A 23,721-nucleotide genomic window follows, 5' to 3' on the forward strand; every position below is an offset into this window, starting at 1 on the left:
TGTGTAGTAAATGTGTAAGCATCGGGATGCTGAGATCGAAAAGTCAAGATGACGACTTTGGAGGGAACGACATACGTCAGAAGGCGTTGTCCATCGATCGCAAGGGTGTGCGGGGGAGTCTGTGCGTCACTAAACTGTTTTGGTCTAGCCGTTCCGAAATGCTCTGCTGGTTCTGGTGAAGGATACGGCATGAATCAGAAAAAAGACATGGTAAACTTGTCTATCTGCACTCGTGCCAAGCGCAACCTCTCTACTGCACACGACCCCGCCATGCCGCTCACTAATGCTCAACTCACCCATACATGTTCGACAGCTTTCCCGTGATCACTGTGGACCAGCAATAGCCTCGTGGTCGTCCTGGGATATTTTTCTCCACACTAGACGGCCGCGGACGCGTATCGAAGACTGACTTTCGCATCTCCACATTTGCACCACCTGGCACCCCGCGATTGATGCGCATATCATGACTGGAGGTGTAGGGATTAGTCTGTCCTCACCGACATGGTGTCCCACCCAACGCTCTACATCCCTGATCAATGCACAGCGGTGCTCTCCATTACAGGATCTGCAAGACATTGTGGTACACCTACACCTAGTTGTCTTCAGAAACCGCTTGCGTACACAGCGTGGCATGGATACGCTCTCGGTATCTGCCGGGGCGTCGATTAGTTGCATAGCGGCTCATCTACATTTTATCGACACACAGTGCACCCTTGCGTGGTTGGTCCGGTCACAACCCCCGCGACGCTCATCACCTCTCACTACCAGGACTCGAGTAGATTGTCCTTTGCAATGAACACTGCGACTTGGCGCAGCTCGTGGCATGTTCTGTACAGATGAATATCAACAAGTCGAGCCATTGAGGTGAGATTCTTGCAATTGCCGAACCTCTTGCTCACGCTATTGCGCAGAAAAACTAGAGAAAGTGTGAACACGCGTTTTCGCATAAGCTTACCCCGGCTGCGGAGTGCACAGCCTCTCTGTTCGACTTCATGCTCAAGAAATCAAGATCGAAATCAATAAAATCGTGAACAAGACCTGATCTCTGGCAACATGGTATGATACCTAGGTACCTGCCAGAAATAGCAAATCAAGTGGACCGGAACGCCAGCCACCCCAGCCCCATGCTCCGGATATATTCCTTGAAAAGTCAACAACAACCTGCTAGAACTTATCATGGGACAGGCCATCTTCGATCTCTTGCACATTCCCCCATACCATCTGACGTCAAACGCGACATGCCAGAGCCAAATTTCAAGACGGGACGGGTCATTGTGGTCGGCCCTTTGCAATCGGACCGCTTAGACGAGAAAAAAAGGGCCGTCTAATCATTATAGCAAGTTGATCTTAACCACACACCTCATCTATGTCGCAAAGTTTTCTTGTTCATTTCTTGTTAATTGTGGGGAATGAGTATGCGTTTGATGATGATGAGATGCGGTGATGCTGACAATTGGACTTTGTTGGGCTCCAAGGATGTTATAAGACGAGCAAGGAAGACGCATGGGGATAGGCATGTATTGCACTGGCTCTGCTTCCTCCGATCGACAAATGCACAGCGCCAGATTCAACGACCATGTCATTTGGTTGCGCTCATCATCATGCGGTCTTATTCCCCTTTCGATATTACATACCGCAGTAGACGACGCAGTAGCATTTTCTTCCCAGTCATCATCTGACGGTTGTACCCGATTATGCCTGTCGGTCTATTTCGAGATTGATCATTTTGCCTGTCTAGGAAGTGTTTGGCGGAGCAACATTTGCGAGGTTTCAGAGTATCCGGCTAGGAACACTGCACCACTCTGCGCAGTCCTCGCCCCGAAAGGGCTGTAAAATATTCATCGAGTATATCTCGTGTATGGCTGCATATCTTCATTTGCTGCAGCTTTTGTCAATCGTGTGTTTCCTGTATGCAAAACTGCGAGATGCTTAGCACATACCTCAACACAAGTAGTACTACATAATAGTTCTGTATTATTGGCAGATTATGCCTCTCTCACACGCTCATTCTACTAAATTAGACATCAGCAACAGAATCACAAACACCTAAAGATTCACCAATAATATCTGCGACTTTTGGCTACTTTGCATCACACTCAATATATCATCCAAGATTAACATCTGGGATGAAAGAGACAAAAGTAATAGAATATGCCCACTGTTGATTTAATCTGCACTCAATAGACCTGCTTTACATAGATTTGTGCCAACTCATTCTTGATGGATTATCTCCTGTCAACAAGGTACCGAACACTAGGTTACTCACAAAGTGCTCCTGCCTGAATGGCACATGTGATTGTATAAAATGCAAGTTCGCAAGGAGGTAAGTAATTGTCAATTTTGCGTGTATTCCTTGCATGCGCCAGGCCCATCTAGTTTTGATGCTGCACACGACCTCTCCCTCTCTCGACACACAGCCGCTTCAACAACCAAACACGTCCATTAACCTCACCCAGGTCCTCAATTTAAATCCCACTTTGACCCAAATCTCACGCCCTCTTTGTCCACTTGCTTCCATTAAACGAACATCACACAATCAAAGAAGGCAAAGATTTTTAAACCAGACTCACTATTCATTCATCTATATACAATTGCTTCTCTCTTATTAAAAATGTGTTTGCGGCCAGGGGCAGCCCAGAGAAACCCAAGCCAGCCACCCCCTTCATATAACTTTCCTTCTCCCATCCATCCCTCCAATTAGATCCAAACAAAGAAACAAAGGAAAAGAGTTTTAAAAAAGAGAGATTATAAAAAAACAATCAACTCAAGTAAAAAATGAGCGTATGATAGGTCAGTTATACACATCAAGACCAGGAGAATCTCGATGTAAATAAAAGGGGAAAATCATGCACCACACCAATTACCTGATCATCTTGATCGTGAAGATTGCCCAGCAAAATTCACAGCCGAAGGTTGACCATTCCATCTCTTTTTTTCATCTCTTCTTCTGTTCCCCGTTCTCTCCCCATTCTCTCCCCATTATATTAACATCTCTCTCTCTCTTTCTCGCACATACACCACCTCTTATTCAATGAGTTGAATAATTGAAGAGCTTACTCAGGTTTTCCGAGGATACCACGGGCCATGTGGCGCTTGCGGAGGTTGTACTCAACAGCCCTCTTCTTGGCCGCAGCGCTCTGGGTGAAGGCAGCGGAGCCACCAAAGGGACCAGCGAGAGCTGCGTTTTGCATGCGGACGACGCAGACGTTGGTGGCGCCACCGGCGGTACCCTGGCAGGTCATACCAGCGGGCATCTGGACCTTGACGGGGAAGTCGGTTGTGGAGGCGGCGGACAGACCTCCAATACCGATACCGGGAACGTTCTGGGTGACCTGGGCGTCCTGGAAGGCAGCAGGGTCGGTACCGCCAGAGGTGGCATCGATTTGGGCAGTGAGGGGACCGGCACCGTCCTGGTTGACTTGGTGGAAGGTCATGGTGACTGTGCCGTCGTCGGCGGTGGTGGGAAGACCAGTGGACGCACCGGTGCCAGCGGCGGCAGCGACGCCCTGTTCGGCAGTGCCCTTGGGTGTCTTGGTGCCTGCACCTGCACCGCCAGCGCCACCAGCTCCGCCGGTGAGGGCATCGAGAAGACCACGCTTGTTGCCGCCGAGGCCACCAAGGAGAGCACCGAGACCTCCAGCAGCGCCACCGGCACCGCCAGCAGCAGCACCGCCGGCACCAGCACCAGCAGCTTTTGCGGCACCAGCACCAGCAGCACCAGCACCAGCACCAGCACCAGCAGCACCAGCACCAGCAGCACCAGCGCCAGCAGCACCAGCAGCACCGGCACCGGCACCAGCACCCATGAACTTAGCAATAGCCGCACCAGCATCTACAGGACCACTGGCGGTACGTCCAAGAGCAGACGCCTTGCCACCCATCTCCTTAGCACGGATGATGGAAGTATCAGCCTCAGAGCCGGAAAGCGGGTTACCAGAGTCACGAGGGGTACCATCCGCGACAGAGAGACCGGGCATGTTGACACCGTTGGCACCCTGGACCTGGGTGATAACACCGTGGGCCTGGACGGAGGCTGCGAGGGCAGCAGTGAAGACGATGGAGTAACGCATGTTGATGGTGGTGATATGTAAGGTTGGTTAGGGGGTATTTACAAGAGTAAATTGGTAAGAGAGATGTAATAGAATGATTTGTTGAACGTAATAAGAGGATGAATAGAGCAAGCGGCCGGCGCAAGTAGAAATTAGAAGGATGGAATGGATAAGAGAGAATTAATAAAGAAGAAGAAAGCGAGTCTGGTTGGTTTAATGGTTTGAATGATGATTTTGGCTTGGGGGGCAGGAACACAGTGTCTTATATACACTTTGATTCTCTACTTCTCTTGCCCTTCTGCTGTGTAAAACACTAATGAGGTCAATGCCCAGAAGCTTAGCTGCACACAAGCACTTCGGGAGGCCCCATCCTAGTTTCCGGTGTGCTCAGGCGCCTGTTTGTTGGACGGGAAAGTCGAATCTACCCTTGGTGCCGTGCCTCAAAACGGTAATGGAATCGGACTGAGGTCGTGATACCCGGGGCACAGACGCTGGACCGCGAACTGAGACGGTGTAGGTCGAACGATGGGCGCGGGTTACTCCACTACAGCCAAGCGTCCGAAGAGATACTCCACTGCGGGACGATCTTCTTTAGAAGATCGGGGCAAGCATATCCCGTATCCAGGCAGGCGATCAGAGGTAGTCGTGTTGCCTCGGTACCGAATGCATTGATGTTTGACATCTGAGAAGAATGATCCGCATATTCGTATCACCAGGCATGTTTTGTGCCAAACTTGGCGATTCAAACACACATGCTGGAACGAAGTTTCGATGTAAACAGTCTTCCTGCGGTCCAGTTACTGTATCGTAAGAATTCCAGTCGTCCAAGGCTCATTCAAAGGCCCTAAGAGTATACACCGACAAAACAAAGATGATAATATCCCGCAAGAAGGAACACCTACTCAGAGTCTTCCGGTGCTGAACGGTTGGCCGCGAAGCCGGCGCTGCAATAAAGTTAATGGTTGTTTCAGTGATTGAGGGTTGAAACTCTAAAGTTTGGACTCGGTCGTGTACTAGCGTAGTTTGCTTTTTCGCGGAACAGTGACTGCCAACCCCGATTATTTCCGAAACATCCAAAGCCACCCCCCGAATACGGCAACAACACGGTTTCAACGTGTCACTCATACTCCGGGAAGCATGCTTCCATCTAAGCAAGGCTGGCGATGGCAGCTTCGACAAGTACGGCAGTGAGATATCATGCAGCAAGCCACAGTTTCTGGATTCTGTAATGCCGTGTCATGGTCTTTTCCGGTGTTTCGCTGTCCGCGTCAATGATGACAGAAGATATGCGGATTGACTCTTCGTTTTCTGGAAGAGCACTGCAATTTCCATAGACGTTTGCGAGACTCTCGTGCTCCCGTAGTAGCCTCACCACGCAGCAAACGTTGTGATACACTGTTTCAACACACCGCCTTCTTAACATGATTACCCACAATACTAGCGATGCACCAAGTCGTAGCTCTAGTTCGTCCTGTTTCTATCTTCTTGTTGACCAATTTCGTATTACACATCTTTCAATCATCCCAAGGTCCCTGCTCTATCCAAGCCCGGAACTCGCGAACTTCCTTCATCCACAAGTACCTGATGCATATCTCCTGAATCTCAAAAATAAGCATTCCAGCGTCCAACTTGCCCTTGCTCATAGAATTCTTGATAAATAACAGCAGGATGCTGATAGCACGGGTCTGCGCTTCCTTTCCGTATTCGACAATCGGTGTACCGTTTGTAGTCAGCTCCAAAGTTGGCGGAGGCGCCTCCATGGCCTCTACGAGCCGTAATGCGTGCTGGATGAACCGGAGGATGATGTTCGAACCGTCGACATCGAACTCCTTGAAGGTATCATCGACAAGGAGTCTGGTAAGAAAATCGAGCGACAAAATCTCAAGAGGGAGATGCGCGAGTTCGTCGGCAGCTACTTCGGGTGCGTCTCTGAGCTTTCGCAGCATATCCTCTTCCCAAGACCCTGAGCCATTGACTCCCTGTGTCTTGCCCTTGCGCAATCCATTCTTTTCCGTCCCGTTCTGTGCATGTTTCTCCACGGTCTGTGCCTGCGCCTCCGGTAACCTGTCCCAGATTTGTGTCTCAACAAGCATCTGCATATACGGTACGATGTCGAAGTCTGGAAGCGCAGCCTCATTCTCGAGCATCCGCTGGTATGCGCGCCAAGTTGGCTCTTTTGGAGATAGTGGCTTGTCCACCAGCAAACCCTTAATACATCTTGCTCTGATCCGCAAAATCTCGTCTGTCGTGACCGTATTCTTCATATGGATACCCGTGACTGTGTCCAGCCGCAGCGCAGCGAGCTCCCCGTCAATGACCATAAGCGATTCAATCCAATGCGATAAGAAAGGTTTGAATCGCACTGGTATATCCTCATTCATCTTCCAGAGTTTGTACTCGCAGTTCAAAATAGCCGCGAGCGCTTCCAGACTCGGCTCGACGGCAGCTCTACGTGCGAATGCATCGAGCGTATTCTTGATCCTCAGCGATTCTTCAAACTGGTCTGCATTGCTGCGTATCGATTGAGAAGCTATCTCTAAGTCGCGAATCGTATCGTAGCTTGGTCTGTTTGGATTGCTGATAAGATTGATTTCTGCGTGGGTAAGGGTAGCAGTGAGATAGCTCATATCGGGCAGCATTTATATCGCGGCTTGCGCTTCGAGGGATAAGAATGTTGCGAGTGAGACGTTGGTCGCTGAAAGGAATACATAGGTTCGAGATGGGCAAGGTGTCATGGCCGTGGGTGGTGGTAGTGGTATTGGTGATGCTGCACACAACACGTAACCTTGGAAAGAACGAGTGGCACGTGCCAAGGATCGTGCTCCGCCCGCAAGACTAGCCATACGCAGAGGAGTGAATTTGTACGCGTGACATTTGGGCAACAATCATTGAAAGATAGTCATCAGGATGTAAAAAGCAATGTGTTGGACGAGAATGATTATTTCGCATTACACAAACATCTATTGTCACGATGCTTGCCTAGTTCTAGGTATGGGCAATACTTTAATTGCAACGTTAAATACTGCAATCAACAATTCAGTCACGATTCACAAACACAATCAGGATAAAGCTTGTAGAGTGCCCAATTAAATTCCTATTATGCTACGCTCCTCGGAATGCTCCAGGATGCACCAAAAGCAAACCAAAAAGTAACCCAGGAAATAAAGGACGCCGTGATACAAAGCAGGTCATTATCGTATGCTCAAAGCCCAACCGGTGCTGCCATCTTGGTCTGCATCATCCGACTAACTCCATGCCGAGTAGGTGGACCCTGTATGGATACATCGAGAGATATTTACAAGCCGAGCGGAGGCAGATGAGACTTTAGTGGTAGTGGTGGTGGTGTTAAACAAAAGAGAAAAAGATGGGTATCGTGATGATTTGACAACAAAGTCATAACCGTTAACGCGGCATGGTAAACATTCGTCCGCGGCCCGGCTAGAATTTGAATATAATGTAGAGGGCGTGAATGATACCCTGGGATGAATCGGTTAGCTGTATTGTAATCGGCTAATGTATTGGATAAGCGGAACTCACCGGAATGTAACCCAGGATGGTCAACAGGATGTTGATGAGGAAGTCGGCGCCGCAGCCGCGCTCGAGGAAGACACCAACAGGTGGGAGGATGATGGCAAGAAGGATCTTGCAAATGTCGCTGATGTCTAGTTAGTATCGTGTCGCCAACAGAAGCAGAGAAAGCGCGCATTGGCTAAGGCTGAACATACCTAGCGGTGAAAGGCATGGTAGTGGTTGTTGATGGGTGTAAGAAAAAGTGGTTGTTTGGTGGTGTTCAAGGGCTTTATAAGTAACTTGAATGTAACTTGAGGGTGTGGTGGAGTGCTCAAGCAACAGTGGCATGCAGCGGAGTATTTATGGAAGACTGATGGGAGTAGGCCCATGACCACACAAGCATGACGTAACAGATGAGGGTTGGCAGGGATGCGACTGATGCCGCGCACCCGCTGCCGGTTTTTGGCGCCACAACCAACACACGCGCCAACCACTGTGGCTGGCGTCATACGTCCGACACATCCGATTCCAGACCAAGGTTCCAAGCCATCCCAAGGATGGCCCACCACAGCGCTTCCACGCTCTCAAGACTCACTTGGACGCCGCTCTCTCCAAAGTGACGCATGCCACGCTGAGAACGGAGACCACGGCAAACAGTAGGCGCACTTCTACTTACTTGCACAAACTCCCAGCAATTTGGGTATGCATGTAAGCACAAAAAGCCGCATGCATGGAAACCCTCACCACGGACGAATCCAGAATCCGCGTATCCGCATGTAACAAACATATCCCCGGCGTCACCCCGAAGCCCTCTTCCATTGTCATACGCATCAAAAAAAACTTACTAACTTGGCGGCTAAGCCACAATTATGCGAACGCGCAAGCCACAATTATACACACGCCACAATTATACACACGCCACAATTGTGCACACGCCACAGCAGATACGCAAGCGCCTATGACAACGTTTGCTCGTCGATCTCTTTTCGCATCGCCGGCAACTAATCGTCATGTTCAACGCCTCACCCTGTGGCAGTGTCGTTCTATGTAATCCTAGTGGGTCTGTGGCTAAAAAAACTCTGGGGAAATCTCGGGCTACTCGGCAAATGGCTTGGGAGTCGCCGCCAGGTTTTAAAATTCCAAGGCATAACGTGGCTGTGGCTGGTTTTTTCTCATGCCTTGAATGATCACCTTGTTCGTCATATACACTACATACTAACTACACGTACTGATGCAAGCATGCTGCATGAGAAAAAGAAATCACAACCTGACGGTCTTGGCGCATTGCCAATCTTCTCCTAAAGTTTGTTGGTAATTGAGCCTGACCTGCAACTTATCATTGAGACGACGACCTACTGGGAAAGGCCGAACGATAAGATCAAACGCGTAACATGTATTCTTCCAGCTGTATAACCAGCTACAATGCGACCGAGATATGAAAGCTCCGCCCCATTTGCAGAATTCACACCCACCACGGGCTGGTAGGAAAGAGCTGCACGATCAGACTAATAATAAGCATGGCACGTATTTCCCAACCGTATAGTCAAACCTACAATGCGATCAAACTACGAGAACTCCGCCTCATCTACAGACTTCACATGACGATCCGCCGAGAAAGGGCTACACGATAAAATCGGTAAATATCATAGTACTTGTTTTCCAACCATATAGCCAAATACAATGCGACCGAAATGCGAAAAGCTCCGTCCGATTTGCAGACTTTACACACGTACATACACACGAGAAAGCCTTGCATAGCGCCAAATCACCACCACCACCTCACACCACGCCTCAAGAAGCCGCGCAAAACAACAGAAATCAATCAGGGTATATTCAATATCTCTCCGGGTATAATCTCATAACTCATAACCGCACCCTCCTCTCTCAAAAACCACTCACGCCTTCTCAGTCTCAGCCTGCTTCTGGAGATCGACTTCCACGCCCCGCTGCCTCGCCTTCCCCTCATCATGCTGCCGCCTCGCCTCCTCCTTCTGCGCCTCATTCCCCGTGAGCCCGGCGACCGCAGCCCCAATATTGCCTCCAACACGATCCCCAATTCCCTTTCCGAGATCATTCACCTGGCCGGCTGCTTCCTGGCCTTTGCCCTCTTTGTTCTGGCGGATACCTTCTTGCTTGAGGCCTTCTGCGCCGAGGAAGCCGCCGAGCGCTTCTTTGGCGGCGCCCATGTTTTGGTTCCACGCACCGCTGGTGCGGTCGGGCGAGTCTTTTGCGACGCCACCTTCGGCGGTGACCGAGAAGGGACCGGCTTTGGCGGCTGTGTGCGAGAGGTCGTGCTTGGAGTCTGCGACGTCTTTGCGGGCTTCGCCTTGGGTCTGCGAGGGATACTATGTTAGGATAAAGTGTGTCTTGCAAGGTAATAGTTTTTTTGTTGATTGGATGTGAATGACTTACCTTGTCGGCAGTGTTACCAGTCAGAGAGCCGATACCACTCTGAATAGCGCCTGTGGCCTTGTCCAGGTAGGACTGACCGGTAGAAGTCTCGTTGGTGGACATGATTACTTGATGTCGATCAGGTGATAGTAGGTTTGATATAAGAGTTGCTTTGCGCGTCAAGGCTTGAAGAGCTTTCAAGAGATGTTTTTTGTTTGCAAATTAGATATGTATCGTGGAGTCTTGAAGATGGAAGGGGTTTATATCCTCTTTCTATTTGTTTGAGACGACGCGACGAGGGCATGTGAAGTATGACGTCACAGCCCCACTGCATATGATCGTAATCGCAACCACGCCCTGCAAACACCCTGCAACAAGGCAGCCGCAGCAGCTCTGACGACAGTGGCACTTCCCGACGGAGTGGGAGCGAGAGACGCGTGGCATTCATGAGAAATATTCGTAACATCATTCGTGTTGCCACGAATAGGTGATGCAATAGTCGCTGCCGTGTCAGCTTCCAGGCTGTACCGCAGTCTCTTACCATCTGGCACGCCATCACGATAGGAGTTGGATGTCCGCCGCGCAGTTATTCAAAGTTAGGCAGAGTGTATTTTTCAGAACAATGTTTTATAGTTGACGAGTACAGCAAAAAGTATGCACTAAGATATATATTTATTATTGCTCTTCTCGCAATACTATGAAGTAAAATGGATATCAATATCCCAAGGCTATATTCCACAAGCCCCAAGACCCAAACACCAGAAAAATGCTTTTTTTGACATGATCATCATCTTGTCCCATCATTCACCAGTGGCAGATACCCCCTTCACTATCGTCAACACTCCAGGTACCAGCAAGACCCACAACCTCGACCTCTCCACCAAACCCCTCTGCCACCTTGCCCAGTCGTACAACGCCATCGAAAGCACCAGATGGTGTGCCAAACTCGGCTGGTCCATTGTTTAGCAGACGCTTGGCCCAGGCATCGATTGCCGGCTCGCCAGTCTCGTCTCTTGCTTGCTTGAGAAACGGAATTAGAGCCGTACCACCGGTTCCTCGAAGCTTCTTGCTGCCAGTACGAGCCATGGTATTGGCAAGATTGACACGCTGAGTAGTCGCTTGTTTGGGCGATAGAGACCGGGAATGTGATCGCGACTCGCGAGACTTGATAATGATGTAGCGAGAGACGAGCTGGATGTGCTTGTCCCGTAAGGTCCGCAGCATAGCCAAGCACGCATCGTACGCCGTCGTCAAAGCGCGGTTTCTTCGGTTCAATGTAACGTATTCCCGGATGTTAGCGACACTCTCCATGTGCTCGAGGAACCTGCGATGGGGGCCGGGCATGTAGTTGCGCATGTCTTGGATGAATCCATGAGACGGCCCGACTGGGGCTGGGCTCCCTGGCTCTGTTCGCTTCTCGCCAGTGGGCCGGTGCTCGACGCCGAGGACTACATCGAAGAACTGGATGATGGAGCTTTGCGCATTACTGCCACCACTAAACTGTACATAAGGCTGTTGACCAGTGCCATCGTCGAACATGACTCCGTTTGGAAGTCCAGCATCTCCCATATTCTTGCTTCCCGCGAGGAACGGTCGGATTCGGTGATAGAATACGTGAGGATCGCAACTCTCATACATGCGCTCAAGGAGTGAGCCAATCTCATCTAGCCTCTCTGAGAATGATCTCAGACACTGTACCACAGTGTCGCTGTCGTTGCGCCTAGCTGCTGCAATAGCTTCAATCATCATCGGAATGATTGGGCCGGCTCTGGCTTCGATTGCCACTGAGACGAGGTAGAACCATGATTCGTCCAGCGAACCCGTAAAGGTCATCTGTGTTGCAAGATTGTCTAGAGTATCTGTAGGCTCACCATCGAACAGCGGTCGCCAGTTCCACAAACAGACGGCTGCAAAAGTAGCGACTGGTGGCAGCTCTAGATGCTTGCATGTTCGTAGAAATGGTATCGAAATGGATGGAGGTACAATCTATGCATTCCTGTTAGTTGTGCGCAACTTTGTAACATGGAAACTGCCAAAACTCACATCTGCCGGCTTATCACCTCCCCAGATGTACCCATGCGCAATGAAGCTAAGAATAGAATATGCTCGCCGCCATTCTGCCTCAGTGAGAAGAAGGTCAGTCTCGAGAACAGGCAACGCATCCACTATCTGGCGGAGCCGCTTGGCGAGTATTAAGCTCTGAAAGTTGCGCACGACGGTCTCCCAAGGTTGGTAGTAGCGATCGGGCAAGACGTCGAGCGGTACCTCATCAGGCAAGAAGCCGTTTCGAGCCGAGACATCGTAGTCACTCAACTTTGGTAGCTGTGGAAGCATTGCGTCGGTATTATGGGTGGAGGAGTCTCGAGTTGCACTTTGGAAGTTGGTTGTCAAAGGCAGGTCCTAGATTCGGAGTCGACGTCGGAGGCTCTAACAAGGCTGGACGAAGTAGACCCCTAAAACGATTATTGCCACGAAAGCGTTTACCCCAGATACAAGCCAAAAAAGAAGCCTATACCGGATTCATAACAAGAGAAGAATCTGGAGAACAGAGGCTGAGGGGAAAAGAGAAATGGCGCGATTAATAGGTCGCGTGTGGACGAAAGGAAATCCAGCCGGCTTCGGTGGAGGTTTCGGAAGTAGGGGACCTAAGGCTTCCAGACTGGTATTTTTGAGTTCAAGGGAAGAACCCTGTACCGACTAGGACGTTCAAACTAACGAGGTCAGTCAGGCGCCACAGCTATAAGACACAATATGTAGCAGAAAGTGGTGCAAAGGGCGAATGTGGCGTGAGAGCAAACGAGCATTATATTTGCCCTTTCGGCCGCGGGCTGCGAGCGAGCACCTAATGGGTGAATGGAGGGCTGGGAGGGGCCATCTAGAACTAGACAGAAGCACGCGATGCTCAGTAATTGCTCATCAAGAGAATTTCTCGCTCCGAATACTCCCCGCAATCTCCTTGCGTGGGTGCCACCTTGGGGGAGACATTAGCAATCAATTCACACATGGATTCAGTAGTTCTACTACAAGTGGAGGTAGCGCGGCTGGCCGACGGCCGCCTACTAGTTGTTAAGTCCACCACGCTAGGCCGTGTGAGCCCTGCATACCCGTTCTCCACGGAAATCGGCGATTGCGCCGTTCCAGGAGGGGTGGGAGCACGGCTAAATCCATGAGGTGAGCGAAGAGTGACATGCAGCATGCGTATTCGATGACAGCCCTTCTTTGCCTCTTTCGATGAGCACACAATACAGACTGTAAATCTTATCGTAGATCCTTGGCGTGGCTATTGTTTTGTCTCCGTCTATTCGCCGACGCTAGTGCAGCTGCTGCAGCTACTGTTGCTGTTGCAGTAGGCTAAGGTTGCAGATCAGGAACCGCATACACAGCACCATGGCCAAGTACATACATATGCACTACTATGGACACCGCAAAGACAAGTCATCACCAGGAAATCGCGCAGACCAACGCACATGGACCTAAGTCTGGAAAATCGATCGTGCGATTGCCTAAACACTACTGCAAGTTGATAATCAAGAGCCACAGCCACTTGCTGGGCGTGCAGCTATGCTCACCGGAAAAAAAGTATTCATGCCCCTAGTGACTATCGAAAGCAGTTTGGCTATGCGCGTCCGACTTTGAAGCTGAGGATCTACCTCATGTCAGTACACCACCACAGGGATACCTAGCGAGAAAGGAATTCAAGAAACTCACATCGTTCTTCCCGACAGCGACAATATCGTCCTCTGCAACTCTCCTCCCGCCTTCAGTTTCTACGTAGGCCATGGGTGCATCGCCCATGACCTTCCTGTACACATCGCCCACCGTGCTTCCCTTCTTGACTAACACACAGTCACGGAATACTGCCGTTGAACTTGCTGAGCCACTCGTATACGTGTGGATGTTCCTGACGGGAAAAACGGGAACCAATCCAAGCAACTCTGCTGCTCTCGATAGCACTTGCACAACTCCCGTGCTGCCAAAGCGATATAGAACCATGTCTTTGAGATTTTCAATCCGGGTCTTGAGTTTCTCGTCCAGTTCCTTCAATCCGCCACCGTCTGGATCACCTTGCTCAATCAAGTCTTCCCTTGTGTCCACAAACTCACTACCCTCTGTATACTTGACAAAGCCCTGTTTCGCCAACTTCCTTAAAAAGACCTCTGATATTGCGCTACAAAGGACTATACTTTTCGGGTCTTGCACCTTTGCGATTTTTGCAATGTTCTTATCGGCATCCGGGTGGTCGATTTTGTTGAGGGCGATGACCGTGGGGAACTTTTCGTCAGTAAAGGCATTTACCACGCGCTCAATAGTTTCGTCAGACCAGTCCTGAAGGGGCTCTTTCAGAGCAAGTCGGTCGAGACAGCGCGCCACCACACTAGATGTCGACCCGTAACCTGAAAACTGGTTTTGCAATGTTTCTACAGCCGTCGCCTTGACAGCCACATGTCTCCTCTTGATACTGCCCCACTTCTCCATCAGATTGCCTTGAATCCATCGCACGATCTCGCTTCTTAGCCATACAATATCCTGACTTGGGTCGTATCCTCTTGTTGCCTTACCCTCGGCATCTGTCGTCCCACTGACATCGACCACATGCACCAGCGCATCGGCATGTCGCAGGTCGTCCAAGAACCTGTTTCCCAGACCTTTGCCCATATGCGCACCAGGAACAAGTCCGGCGACGTCAAGTAGTTCTATGGGCACTGATCGCCTTCCCTCGTCACAAGAGCCATAGTTGGGTTTGCATCGGTCAGAGACGTTGAGACGGGCGCATGGGCATGGTATTTGGAGATATCCGATCGCGCGTTGAGGATCGATTGTGGTGAATCTAAAGGACGTCTGTCAGGGTATCATGCTACGAGAGCGTCCGTGTAGCATGAAAAAAGACTTACGGAAAGTTGCCTACTTCTTATCAGCCTAACAAGTCTCCCACATTGACATTTTGCGATTACCGACCGACTTTGGAGGTAGCATCTGTCAAGCTGCCGTGAAATAAATCTTAGAAAAGGTCCCATGAAGGAGGAGGGGGCGTGGAGGGGCATTTGCGCACCTGTTTAGGGTAGTCGACTTTCCAGACGAAGGCTTGCCTACAAGACCTATGAGCGGATCGCGTGGCATGATGTATAGTACACCCAGAGAAAACAAAGGGTGGGGGGTATTAACGAGGGGTGGCTGCCGAGCAGAACTCGTGGTGCAATCGTCGGCCGATTATCAAATTCGCGACAGGGCTTATCGATAATGCGCTGACATCACCAGATGATCTACGTCTCCACGACAATCTAGTCTGTCCATGTGTTACCTATGGCAGCAATGAGCCCCTGAATGCATTGTAATCTCACGCAAATTAATGTTCGTAACAACCACGATGACGAGTAATGAGTCAGTTCCTTCTCGCGTAAATGAGTGTGCAGGACAAGAAATTAACTAATCTTGACTGTTGGCGAGTAATCAACCACCAATTCCCGTACTATTAGAAGTCCTAGCTAAATACGTCTACCTTGTGAAACGCCTTAAGATGCTCGTCATATCAGGGATCTGTCGTGACTATCCCTATCCAAAATGCCCATCATACACCGGGGAAAACATGCTCAAGGCTGAGACTTTTTCGGGGGGTATAAACGTCGCTGAATGGGAAAAACATGAATGTTGGCAACCACATCTGCACACAACTGTCACACAAAAACCTCTTTTTTTGGTAGCAACAGTGGGCGATTACCCCTAAAAAATAATAGAGAAGCGCCTTGAGAACACCGAGACAGTCATTGATCTATAAGGAGAGTATTTCCCAGTTTCGTAAGGCTGTTAACGCGATTTCTGCAAACACTGTTAGCCACTGTAAAGCCCCTGCCGATAGTAAGATTTGCTTACGAGACTTGCAATTGCCGCCGCCGAGGCGAGATCAGGCTTGCCCGATACACTTCGCTGCGCTGCCCGCGGCAGACCACTTGTAGTGTTGGTATTGAGTGGAGCGCCATTTGCAGCACGCTTAGTGCCAGAGCCGCCAGGCGCAAGTCCTTGATTAGTGGAGTGACGTCGTTGTGGAGCAGATGCTTTCACTGGAGACTGGCTGTTTGATATATCGCGCTGTGCACTGGCAGCGGTTCCGTTCCGGAAGCTAGGAGCTGGCGGTTCAGGAAGTGGTCGAGCGCGTGCATTGGCCGCCAGCGGGGCTTGCGCGCGCTTTGCGGGAGAGGAGACGCTTGTAGGAGCGTTGTAAGCTCGACGTTGCTGAGGAGCTTTGCGAACCCCTGTGATAAACTCGTGATGCAACGCTTCATCGGGCTTCATCCGTCGCTCAGGATCCCACCGCAAGCACCTGGAGATGAAATCCAAGAAGGCTTCATCGTCACACTTGAGGGCTTGCTGCAGGGTCTTGGAGCTTGGTCTGCGCCTGCGGCCCTTGGAAGATACCGTGACTCTCGGCTTGCCAAGCGAGTCAAAGAATAACTTCTTCCTGCTGCTCTTCTCGATCAAATGCTTCTCGGGAGGACCGAAGATTTCCATGATGCAAGCAAGCTGCTCTTGCTCATTTTCTCCTGGGAATATAGGGTAGCCCGTGTAGAGTTCGGCAAGAATGCAGCCCAAACTCCACATGTCAATGGATAAACCATAGCTCATGCCCAGAATGACCTCAGGGGACCGGTAGAAGCGAGATTGGATGTAGGTGTAAACCTTCTCCGATTCAAAGCAGCTGGATCCAAAATCGATGACTTTAATCTCCGAATGCAGAGGGTGTGCCAACAAAATATTCTCGGGTTTCAAGTCGCAGTGGATGACCTTTTTGGCTTTCAAAAGAACAAGAGAGGACAACATCTGTTTGCAGAAACGGCGGATCAGGCGTAGTGAGAAGCCCTTGAACTCATGTGCTTTGATGAACTCGTACAAGTTCATACCCAGAAGTTCCGTAGAGATGCAAAGATGGCCGCGGAAGTAGAAGCTTTGCGTGAAGTTGATCATGCTGTGCTTGTTATCAGGATCCTAGAAGATTGTTAGTAACTCTCAGTGTGCCCAGGTAGTGCTCACTTACCCATTCGCGTAGCTTTTGAAGAATGTTGACCTCGACCAATGCTTGTTGGTGGAACCGCTTCTTGTTACGAATGATCTTGATGGCTTCTAGGCCCCCCGTCTTGTGGTCTACGCAACGCACAACCTGGCCGAAACTGCCCTTGCCCAGAACATCGACTACTTCATACCGGTAAGCCAGATGATCTCCTAGGACGATGTTGTAATCGCCACGGTCATCATCATAACCAAAGTTGGCTGTTTGGGCGTTCAAGTCGCCAACATGTTTCTTAGCATTCTTAGTGCCACAGAAATATACCTCTTTGTAGTCGATAATCTCGCCTCTTTCGAAGATATTCAAGTTAGCCATACGCACGGCATCGGCTGGCGTGACGCGTTCTTTGGCCGTAGCACGCTTACGGAGCTCATCCACATCGCGTGCAGCATGCTCAAAGTCCTTGCGCTTAGAAGCAAGCTTCTTCATCTCTTCATCGGCTAGCAGGTCATCTCGATCAAGGTTAGGGTCCAAATTACGCGCTTTGAGCATATTTGAGGAGCTCTTTGTGCCCAGCATTCGATGCATTGGAGTCAAGATGGATGAAGACTTCTGTGTCGGCTGAGCAGCAGCTTGATCGGTGTTTCCAGAGACAGCACGGCTTGCAGCATTACCCGCAGCCTTGCGAGCGGCGGCCTTTTCAGCCTCAGTGTCGCTCGCAATGGCTGCATTGGAGGCTTTGCGACGTCCAAAGTCAAGAGATGGTCGAGTGCGAGCGTGGGCAGGTGATGGACTTGGAGGGGCGGCGCCGTTCCAGTTGGCAGACGCAGGCATCTTGGGTGGAGGCATACCACTGTGTTTTGGCGGTTGCGGCTGCTGTCTCGCGTCTTCGGTCTTGGGCCCTGGCTTTCGGAGTTGCGCGGATTGAGATGGGTGATTTGCGGCTTTGGACGATGCCCGTCTCCAACCGCTCAAGCTCAATTTGCGCCGCAGAGAGGAAGCAGATGATGGCGTTTCAGGCTCTGTTGACGTAGATGTCTGTACTGACTCTGAGGTATTTTTCTTCTGGAGAGGTCGTGGACCTGCAACCATGCTCTGCATCTCCACATCCTTGATTGGAGACTTGTATTCACCGCTTTTGCGTGGCTGCAAACGAGTGAATTCGCCACTTCCTTTTGGTAACGGGTTGGATGAAAACGGAGTGGTAGAAGCTTGTCTTGTTGGATTCAGGGTCGGAACAGGCATCATGTTGATGTTTGCTTGTGAATCAAGCGGTGACTCGGTCGCGCGCAAGTTGAATGCAGAGCTACTGCTACGCAGGTGTCTGTGGTATTCATCTTGGTAGTTGTGTCTTGAAAAGAAACTGGCCTTGGATGCTGTCATGGGCGTACTAGGTGTCTTGGTGACTTGACGCTTTGGCGGCGGCGTGACATTGCCCTGATCCGTATCATCTGCGGACGTAGGAAGAGACGACATACGATTGTTCAACGGGGTGCCGAGGGGTAGCAAGTTGAGGGGTGGGAGCCTGATTGGCTGCAGATTCTTCTTGCTGGATTGCTGTACCGTGGCCGCCTTGTCAGGTTCCGGGGTGTTCCCGACGGTCAATCCTCTCCTGTGCCTGAGAGACCCTGTGCTTGACTTCAAGAAGGGCGACTCTAGCGCGTCGTTCTGGCCAGAACTAGTTGACTGCGCCTCTGGTGTTGAGACAGATTCATGAGACATCGATTGAGGTGCACCCGACTTTGACGGCTGTGCTGAAAAGCCAAAGGTGCTTTGTTCGGGATCTTTGGGGGATTCGAAAGCTTTCGGGATGGCTGGCACAGGCGGAACCTCTTCTTGTTCTCCACCACCTGTATTTTGCTGGTTTCGCGGCTTTGGTGCAGGCAGGCGGAGACTAGACGGAGCGGGATTGGAGCGCAGGGGTATTGAAGAAGGAGGGCCGACCTTGAGCGAATTCAAGCTCGAATTAGACGAGAGTGAAACGCCAGAGGCATAAGACTTGCGTTTTTGCTCAGGTGTTGCGCGCGCCGACGAAGGTGTCATGCTGCCTCCTAACCTCATACCCGGAGATTGACTAAAAGCACGCTCGTCAAACGTTGCGTCACCCTGGGGGGTAGGGGGTCCAACCGGCCCTCCTGGAGGTTGATTAGGGTTTATCGACAATCTTCTCAGCCTCCGGGCATCGGTGGGGCTGATAGTCCTGGCCCCCAAACCAGATATGTGGGGTGCAGTGGATTGTCGCTTGTTGGCAGATGAGGAAGGCGTATGCGACCGTTGCGCAGCAGCACTTCTACCTGGTGAGCGAGTGGTGACCTGAGGCATGGCGCTTGGGTCTGGGGTCATGGACGAGACAGTTAGATGGCCCGACTGCTGTCTTGAAGGAGGCTGCAGAGACTTTGCTTTTGCGTTCCGCGTAGTGCTTGCAAGCTTTGGTACTCCCGAAGTGGTGTTATTTAGGGTTGGCATACCGGCCAGGTCATCGCGGTCGAAGTTGCTCGTTGGCATCATTCCAGGGCCAACACTCTTTCGCGGTGGCCGTGCAGCCGGATTGGGTGGCGCTTGTGAAGAGAACTGGCTCTGACGGCGTGTGCGAATCGTCATGTTGCTAGGGGGATGGGGCACCGCGGGCGTGTTGGAGCTAGAGGTAGACATGCCAGCGCTGACTTTTCTAGCGGCAGATTGGCTGAAGCGGCGGGCAAAGGAGCTGCTGCGTGCAGGGCGTGTTTCGGTGGGGATGCCAGTGAATGTGGGGATAGTGTTTGTATTATTGGTGTTGTTGCTAGGGGTGTTGTTGTTATTGTTATTGTGGTGGTGAGAGGTGGAAGCGGAGTTGTCAGCAGGTCCGCCGGTGGTCGTGAAGGAGCCGGGGGCAGGGAAGTCGCTCAGCGTGGGCTCGTAGGATAAGCTGTTTGCAAAATCGTCAAAGTTGACCGAGGGCAGAAAGTCGTAGGAAACGGGGCCATCGCGGGCCTCGTCCTTTGCAGAGTCGGGCTGCAGCTGCTTAGAGAAGCTGAAGCGTGGGTTCGAGGGGGGACCGCGCGTGGTAGGCTCGCAGCCAAGGGAGGGCACAAAGGAGGAGGAGCGTGCTTGGGCAGAAGCAGCAGCAGAGGGGGTAGAGGTAGTAGTAGCTGCACTCGTCATCCTGCATCGATTCACGCGTCAGTTAGCCGGCTACACAGATACAAGATACCACTACTATGGCATGGCGGTGGATGCCATGCCAACCGTGCGTCGAGTGCCTACCTTTGTTTGGAGAAGTCCTGAGGACGCTCGCGGGGGCCCAGCGGCACTCTAGCCCGCCCGCGCCCGGCAGCGGTGGTCATGTTGGGATTGGGGAGAGGGCGTGAGGAGGAGGAGCCGAGTGCATTGGAGGCGCTCGTCTTGCGCAGTCGGCTGCCCTGCTCACCCGTTTTTTGGAACTTGCGTACGCGGTCTTCTAGGGGGAGAGACGATAGGTGTTAGCATCATCGACGGACACACCTGGGGCTGAGTCTGGCTATGCTTTTTCTTACCTGACGAGCCACTAGAGTCATCCGACACGGTGGACCCTGAGCGTTCGGGCACGTCGGCGGAGGCGGAGGCCATGGTTCTAGTCGTGGTTCGCGGCTGCATCGACATGGTCCGCACCCCCAGCCCGATGGTGGGAGCTCGAGCAGTATGTGAGCTACTAGATGTGGGATGGGTTCAAAAAAAAGAAATTCAAAGACGAGGCTCTGTCTTGGAAATGCGCCGAAGTCGTCTCCAAGCGTCAAGCTTGGGCACCCAGGTCGACTATGCCGACATGTCTAAGAGACCGGCTACAGCGGTGAGGACGATGGGCGGGCCGGTAATGAGGGCTCAAGGCGGGCGTGGGAGGTCTCAGGGGAGCAATGGGCTTGGGCGCAGCAGAGACACCGCGCTGCAGAGACGGCAAGGAAAAAGGTCGTCGCAGCAGCGATGGTTGACAGTCGTCAAAGTCACAAAGAGGGTCGGCAGCCCACAAAGCCACACTAGGCCCAAGGGTTGTCTAGTTGACGAGGCCCCTGTCGGCCTGTCTATGGCGGGACGAGCAGCGAGTGGCACACTATCATCAAAACAACGCCCCTCTCCCAGGAAACCAACGCTCCGGCCAACGGCAGCCCGAGCTGGCCATGTCCCATGTGCGCGCACACAGACACAGACACACACACACATACATGGTACATGGCACATACATACATACATACCATACATTTGTGTATGAATATACTCACATGGAGTATATTAGACGGGAAATCTACTGCACGCCCAGCCAACCCCCTCGGCTCTACATGCCCTACCCACCGCACCCCCATGGCTGACCTGTCGTCTTGAATCAGGCGCCCGATTCCTGTGCGAGGTGCAAGACCCTTTTATGAGCCGCAAGGTTCCCCTCGAGGCTCCGCAGCGTTGTGTATCCCTGGCGGTCAGGAAATGCGACCGCCAACGTGCACGGGGCCCATGGGTGTGGGGAAGCCACCAGAACGAGTAAAGGTGACACGGCACACGCCCAGCCCAGAACACCGCCACCACGCCTCACATGCCATGTGCGTCATCTCCCACTGCAGTGCCACCAAACACCACACCCCACACTCTCCCCACTCCACGCTCTTGGGAACCACTGTGCACACCCGACGACGACAGCCTGGAGACTGGCACACAGTCGACGAGCGCGGGGAGAATGATGACACCCTGATGGCTTTGGTGCAACTGCAGAGCATCCATAATCCCGAGCAAACACTTGCACTTGCGCCCCAGCCCTGTCGCATGTGACACATACTCACCACCAAGCATCGTCCGCACCATCTCAACCGCCCAACATGGCGCACGGAAACGCAGAATCCCTCGCAAACCGCGACGCGCCCATTCCCGTGGTCCAAGTCCAGCATGCATCAAACAGCAGCACTCCCACGACCGACAAGCCCCCGTCGCACCGACTCTCCGCCAGCAAGCTCATGAACAAGCTCGAGTCCCTGGGCGACAACACGGCCCGCGATTCGGCGGGTAGGATGGGTGACAAGATGATGAACCTGTACGTACCCTCGATAGACAACGTCAGCATAAAGCGTATCCCGACAACAAGACTGACTCTGACCCGTCCAGACTGCTCTCACAGGTGCTCCCGTCCGAGGACCTCTCCGACAGCCCGCCCTCAGATTCACACTCGGCTCCGAACAGAAACACGCCTCAGGTCAAAGATCGCCGCTCCCGATCCTATGTCGCCCGGCCCAGCTTCAGCATCCCCACCATGTCGTCCAACTTCCGTCGCTTCAACTCGCGCATCGGTGTCGCCTTTGTCGCCCAAAACAGAGCCATACGTCTCTTTACCTGGGTAAAGCCTACTCAGACGCTATCCTTCCTCTTCGTCTGGACCTTCGTATGCGTAAATCCCTACCTACTGCCTGTCCTCCCGCTGGCATGTGGCATGTTCTTCGTCATGGTCCCCGCCTACCTCACTCGACACCCGGAGCCTACAAGCAACGCCATGGACGTGGACGGCAACTTGTGGAGGGGAAGCCTAGGGGGACCGCCGCTCGCAGATGCCACAACTATCAAGCCTGCACCCGAGTTCAGCAAGGACTTCTTCCGCAACTTGCGTGACTTGCAGAATTGCATGGACGATTTCAGCAACGTACACGACGCCGTACTGAGTTTCTTCACACCACTTACCAACTTTAGCAACGAAAACCTTTCTTCCATGATATACCTCATCTTACTCGTCGTCTCGGTCCTCTTATTCATCAGCGCGCACCTCCTTCCCTGGCGCGCCATCTTCCTCGTGCTTGGATACGCAGTCACAGCCCTCGGCCACCCAACCGTCCAAGACCTGCTCGCAACCCCTGAAACAGAAAAATTCGTAGCCGAAGTGGAAAACGAAAGTCGCTCCTTCCTGCTTTCCATTTCCCGCGCAGATATTGAGCTCGAAACCTCGCATGAGACGCGCGAGGTGGAAATTTTCGAGCTACAACATCGTGCGCTGCATGATGAGCATGGCGAATATGAAAGCTTCATGTTCTCCCCCTCGCCATATGCGCCATTATCGCCATCAAGGATAAGCGGCGACAGACCGCGCGGCACCCCCTTTTTCGAAGACGTGCTTCCGCCCCGGGGCTGGCGCTGGAGCGACAAGAAATGGTCGCTTGACCTACTCTCACGCGAATGGGTCGAAGACCGCTGTGTTACGGGCGTAGAAGTCGAAATCGAGGGTGAGCGCTGGGTTACGGATTTGCACTACGAGCTCCTCGAGACGGAGGAAGATAGAGCAGGCAGTGCACGGCTGAAGCTGAAGAAGAGGGAAGGGTCAAAGGGGGGAAGCATCGATTTTACAGAGCAAGAAAAGGAAATCCTGAGACGGACGTGGGAGGAGAATAAACCGAGTCGAAAGGGCGAGTGGAGACGACGGAGGTGGGTGAGGGGTGTGGAGAGGATTCCGTGGAAGCAAGGGTAGTAAGTAAGGTAACTGATGTAAAATAATCGAAACCACATATACTCTCTCCCTCATTCACACAGATAATCATTCCGTAAACGAAAAAAGAACAAACATTTTGACGCTCCAGAAAATGCAGTCTCGAAGAAGAAAAAAAGGTGTGTGTGTGGAGAATGGGAATCGATTCCAACCCCCCTTGATTTGCATTTCCCGCCAACGCCCGCCGCCGTTGAAACTCCCCCCTTCCAAGCAAGAGGGTAACCGAAGAAGAAAGACTCCAACTATACAGTATACATATCCACCCAGCAAATGACGCCGACGCCCTAGATTCCCATCACGCTCCCAAGCCG

The 23,721-nt window shown here is 51.9% G+C and overlaps 7 protein-coding genes across 7 annotated transcripts; 1 reads left to right on the plus strand and 6 right to left on the minus strand.

The window, feature by feature from the left end:
* Positions 1 to 2,558: 2,558 nt before the first annotated feature.
* On the minus strand, positions 2,559 to 4,070 carry COCSADRAFT_128466 (uncharacterized protein; the record flags this gene model as incomplete). Its single annotated transcript, XM_007707146.1, has 2 exons — positions 2,559 to 3,634; positions 3,791 to 4,070. 2 exons carry the CDS (start codon positions 4,068 to 4,070, stop codon positions 3,054 to 3,056), a joined length of 861 nt encoding a protein of 286 aa, XP_007705336.1. The 3' UTR covers positions 2,559 to 3,053.
* Positions 4,071 to 5,563: 1,493 nt separating this feature from the next.
* Positions 5,564 to 7,791, minus strand: COCSADRAFT_176105 (uncharacterized protein; the record flags this gene model as incomplete). Its single annotated transcript, XM_007707147.1, has 4 exons — positions 5,564 to 6,671; positions 7,008 to 7,009; positions 7,587 to 7,704; positions 7,775 to 7,791. 4 exons carry the CDS (start codon positions 7,789 to 7,791, stop codon positions 5,564 to 5,566), a joined length of 1,245 nt encoding a protein of 414 aa, XP_007705337.1.
* Positions 7,792 to 9,191: 1,400 nt separating this feature from the next.
* COCSADRAFT_41425 (uncharacterized protein) lies at positions 9,192 to 10,200 on the minus strand. Its single transcript, XM_007707037.1, has 2 exons — positions 9,972 to 10,200; positions 9,192 to 9,892 (listed from the first exon to the last, which is right to left on the minus strand). The coding sequence occupies exons 1-2, from the start codon at positions 10,071 to 10,073 to the stop codon at positions 9,455 to 9,457; spliced, it is 540 nt and encodes a 179-aa protein (XP_007705227.1). The 5' UTR covers positions 10,074 to 10,200; the 3' UTR covers positions 9,192 to 9,454.
* Positions 10,201 to 10,754: 554 nt separating this feature from the next.
* Positions 10,755 to 12,284, minus strand: COCSADRAFT_102379 (uncharacterized protein; the record flags this gene model as incomplete). Its single annotated transcript, XM_007707148.1, has 2 exons — positions 10,755 to 11,936; positions 11,994 to 12,284. 2 exons carry the CDS (start codon positions 12,282 to 12,284, stop codon positions 10,755 to 10,757), a joined length of 1,473 nt encoding a protein of 490 aa, XP_007705338.1.
* Positions 12,285 to 13,391: 1,107 nt separating this feature from the next.
* COCSADRAFT_153523 (uncharacterized protein) lies at positions 13,392 to 15,123 on the minus strand. The gene is made up of 5 exons (XM_007707149.1): positions 15,001 to 15,123; positions 14,907 to 14,932; positions 14,843 to 14,852; positions 13,659 to 14,778; positions 13,392 to 13,596 (listed from the first exon to the last, which is right to left on the minus strand). Exons 1-5 carry the CDS (start codon positions 15,066 to 15,068, stop codon positions 13,567 to 13,569), a joined length of 1,254 nt encoding a protein of 417 aa, XP_007705339.1. The 5' UTR covers positions 15,069 to 15,123; the 3' UTR covers positions 13,392 to 13,566.
* A 203-nt stretch (positions 15,124 to 15,326) lies between these two features.
* COCSADRAFT_41428 (uncharacterized protein) lies at positions 15,327 to 20,871 on the minus strand. The gene is made up of 5 exons (XM_007707038.1): positions 20,460 to 20,871; positions 20,191 to 20,383; positions 16,978 to 20,089; positions 15,819 to 16,928; positions 15,327 to 15,764 (listed from the first exon to the last, which is right to left on the minus strand). The coding sequence occupies exons 1-5, from the start codon at positions 20,530 to 20,532 to the stop codon at positions 15,753 to 15,755; spliced, it is 4,500 nt and encodes a 1,499-aa protein (XP_007705228.1). The 5' UTR covers positions 20,533 to 20,871; the 3' UTR covers positions 15,327 to 15,752.
* Positions 20,872 to 21,512: 641 nt separating this feature from the next.
* COCSADRAFT_261039 (uncharacterized protein) lies at positions 21,513 to 23,559 on the plus strand. The gene is made up of 2 exons (XM_007707150.1): positions 21,513 to 21,976; positions 22,048 to 23,559. Exons 1-2 carry the CDS (start codon positions 21,765 to 21,767, stop codon positions 23,390 to 23,392), a joined length of 1,557 nt encoding a protein of 518 aa, XP_007705340.1. The 5' UTR covers positions 21,513 to 21,764; the 3' UTR covers positions 23,393 to 23,559.
* The last annotated feature ends 162 nt before the right edge of the window (positions 23,560 to 23,721 follow it).

The sequence above is a fragment of the Bipolaris sorokiniana genome (genome assembly GCF_000338995.1).
Source record: "Bipolaris sorokiniana ND90Pr unplaced genomic scaffold COCSAscaffold_18, whole genome shotgun sequence".
NCBI lineage: Eukaryota > Fungi > Ascomycota > Dothideomycetes > Pleosporales > Pleosporaceae > Bipolaris > Bipolaris sorokiniana.